General features: G+C 29.3%; 1 protein-coding gene across 1 annotated transcript; it reads right to left on the bottom strand.

Moving 5' to 3' along the window:
* Window positions 1-967: 967 nt before the first annotated feature.
* On the bottom strand, window positions 968-1737 carry LOC107495238 (uncharacterized). Its single transcript, XM_016116350.1, has 2 exons — window positions 1434-1737; window positions 968-1314 (listed from the first exon to the last, which is right to left on the bottom strand). The coding sequence occupies exons 1-2, from the start codon at window positions 1735-1737 to the stop codon at window positions 968-970; spliced, it is 651 nt and encodes a 216-aa protein (XP_015971836.1).
* Between the last annotated feature and the right edge of the window lie 696 nt (window positions 1738-2433).

Here is a 2433-nt window from a genome sequence, read left to right as displayed (position 1 = left end):
CAATTCTAATTTAAAATAAGAACTCTTATTAAAGCTTCCATCCATAAGAGAGTTTAATCATTCTGCGTTTCTTCTAATCGTTTTGATATATACAACTTGTTAAACAAATTTTCAGAAACTCTAAACGATTTTTGTTAACCAATTTTTGTTAAAAACCGGTTAAAAATTGATTTTTGTTAAAGTCAGTTTTTAAAAACCATATCTATATTATAAAAAATTAATTAACAAAAAATCAAAATTTAAAAACCGATTTATGTTATTCTTGTTTTAAATTGGTTAACCGATTTTTTTTAAAGTCAGTTTTTATTATTATTTTTTGAAAATCCAATTTTTCTATATAAAAAATTAAAAACTGTTTTTTTTTTTAGAAAAATTTGCTGTTTTTTAAAGTAGGTTTTTATTTTTATAACCAATTAAAAATTAATTTTTAAATTTTCTAACCGAATAATAACTAGTTTTATTATATAAAATTAATTTAGTCACCAAAAAAATATAAAATTAATTTAATTAATTAATCAAATTAAATTTTTAATTAACCAAAAAACAAATTTAGTTTTTAAATTAACCAAACCATATTCAGTCCTAATATGAAAAAATTAATGTTCTTAATTAGAGGCATTTAGACTTAATAGTGCAAAACAATTTATCACACGCTGCAATATATAAACGCCAAGGTAATTCACTAATATAGTAGCATATGACACATTCAAAAATCCTAAAAATTCAAATACATGTCTGTAACAGAATGTAGTAACATTAATCTTCCAAAAAGAACCATGACCATAAAATTTCTAAAAAACAGAAATCAAACCAAAAGTGATGTGCTTAATGACAACGCAGTATAGGAGGTAGCACTGATGAGAGTAACATTAATGAATATAAACATATAAACAATGTCATTGCTGCTAACATAATAATATTTACAATTGTTTTAACTAAATTCCAAATTAACTACAATCAAATAATATCAGAAAACTTCTCCTTCTTCCAAATCCTCATTAAGAAAGTTGTTGTCTTCAAAATCCTCTTCCCTAAGGACCAAACCTGTAAGGTTCTTCAACAATAGATTTTCCTTTGTGCAATAATGTGTCGGTGAGTGGCCACACAAGTTTTCCAAATCCTGAAAGGACTTGAAAGCATCATCAAAGAAAATTGTTCTCTCCATTTTTTGCATAATCTCCCTTTGTTTCTTCCTTTGCAAGGAAACTCTGTTCTGTTGTGCAGCTTCAATGGTTTTCTTCTTCTTCAATATCAATTTAGCTTCGGCAATAGCAATTGACAAATCTGAACCAGAAAATTGTTTCCTTTTCTGCCCTGCATTCGATTTCAAAGGCTGTTAATTTGGTTTTGACTCTTCTTTCTCTAACTTGTTTTCTTTAGCTAGCCATCTTCCCTTCAAATCCTTCCACTTTGTCTCGAAAAGATCGCTTAACTTCGCGGCGGTTCGATGAACTTCATGCCCCGGGGATACTGCAACATGACATTGCGAAACACCGTTCTGATATTAGCAGCAAATTGATCAGTTTTGTTGTACAAATTGTTCCGTAGCTTCCGCTGAACTCTCTCCAAATCCATCAAAGCCTTTCCTTTCTTGAAATACACTCCGTCTGGATGAACCAATAACCTTTTCAGCGTTTCTAAACACTGCATATTCTTGAATCCATCCATACCCGAAGAACTTCGTTTCTTCTTCTCTTCACATTCCTTTATGGCATCAGTAGTAGTTCCCTTCTTCATCCTTGAATTTTCTTCACTCTTTTCCACCTTAGCTCTCTTGTTGGCACGAGAATAAAAAACAATGCTGTTACTAATAAGAAGTTATTGGGGGATTAGGGAGTTTAATAAAGTCGAAGCATTAAAGTCCCAAAAGAAAGGGTTGAAAGGGAGATAAGAAAAAGAATGACACAAAAAGATACAACAAAAACATAAAAGAATAGATAAAGATTTTTCTACTATACTTTTAATAAATCTGTTTTTAGCAACCTAGGTTATTGAAAGAAATTTTTTACTAAACTTTCAAATAATTTGTTTTTAACAATCTAGATCAGAATGATGAAAATTAAAAGAGATTAGAGAGTGGACTCAACTGCTCATGATGGCACATCAACGCACAACACTTACCTCAATCACATACAATGCAATAAGGTTTCTCCAACGAAGAGCTGGTTACCAAACCCGGATTATGTAGTTCTTTACTTAGCAATATATAATGTTCGAGTTATTCTCTTACTTAACCGAAAGAGGATATATAATACAGTTAGAAATTAAATTTGATTTTTAATTGATTTTATTCGAAAATTAACGTCTAGTAGACCTAAAAAATAAATGCAATATGGCCTTATGGCCTAATTTTCTTTTCACATTCTTTGGCAAATATAAAAATATTTTAAGTTAGCTAATTGGAGTCAATTTAGATATAAAACATTTTGTTAA

Source organism: Arachis duranensis, chromosome 6 (genome assembly GCF_000817695.3).
Source record: "Arachis duranensis cultivar V14167 chromosome 6, aradu.V14167.gnm2.J7QH, whole genome shotgun sequence".
NCBI lineage: Eukaryota > Viridiplantae > Streptophyta > Magnoliopsida > Fabales > Fabaceae > Arachis > Arachis duranensis.
The sequence above is the reverse complement of the archived record's forward strand: the minus strand, read 5'-3'. Positions and strand labels throughout refer to the sequence as shown.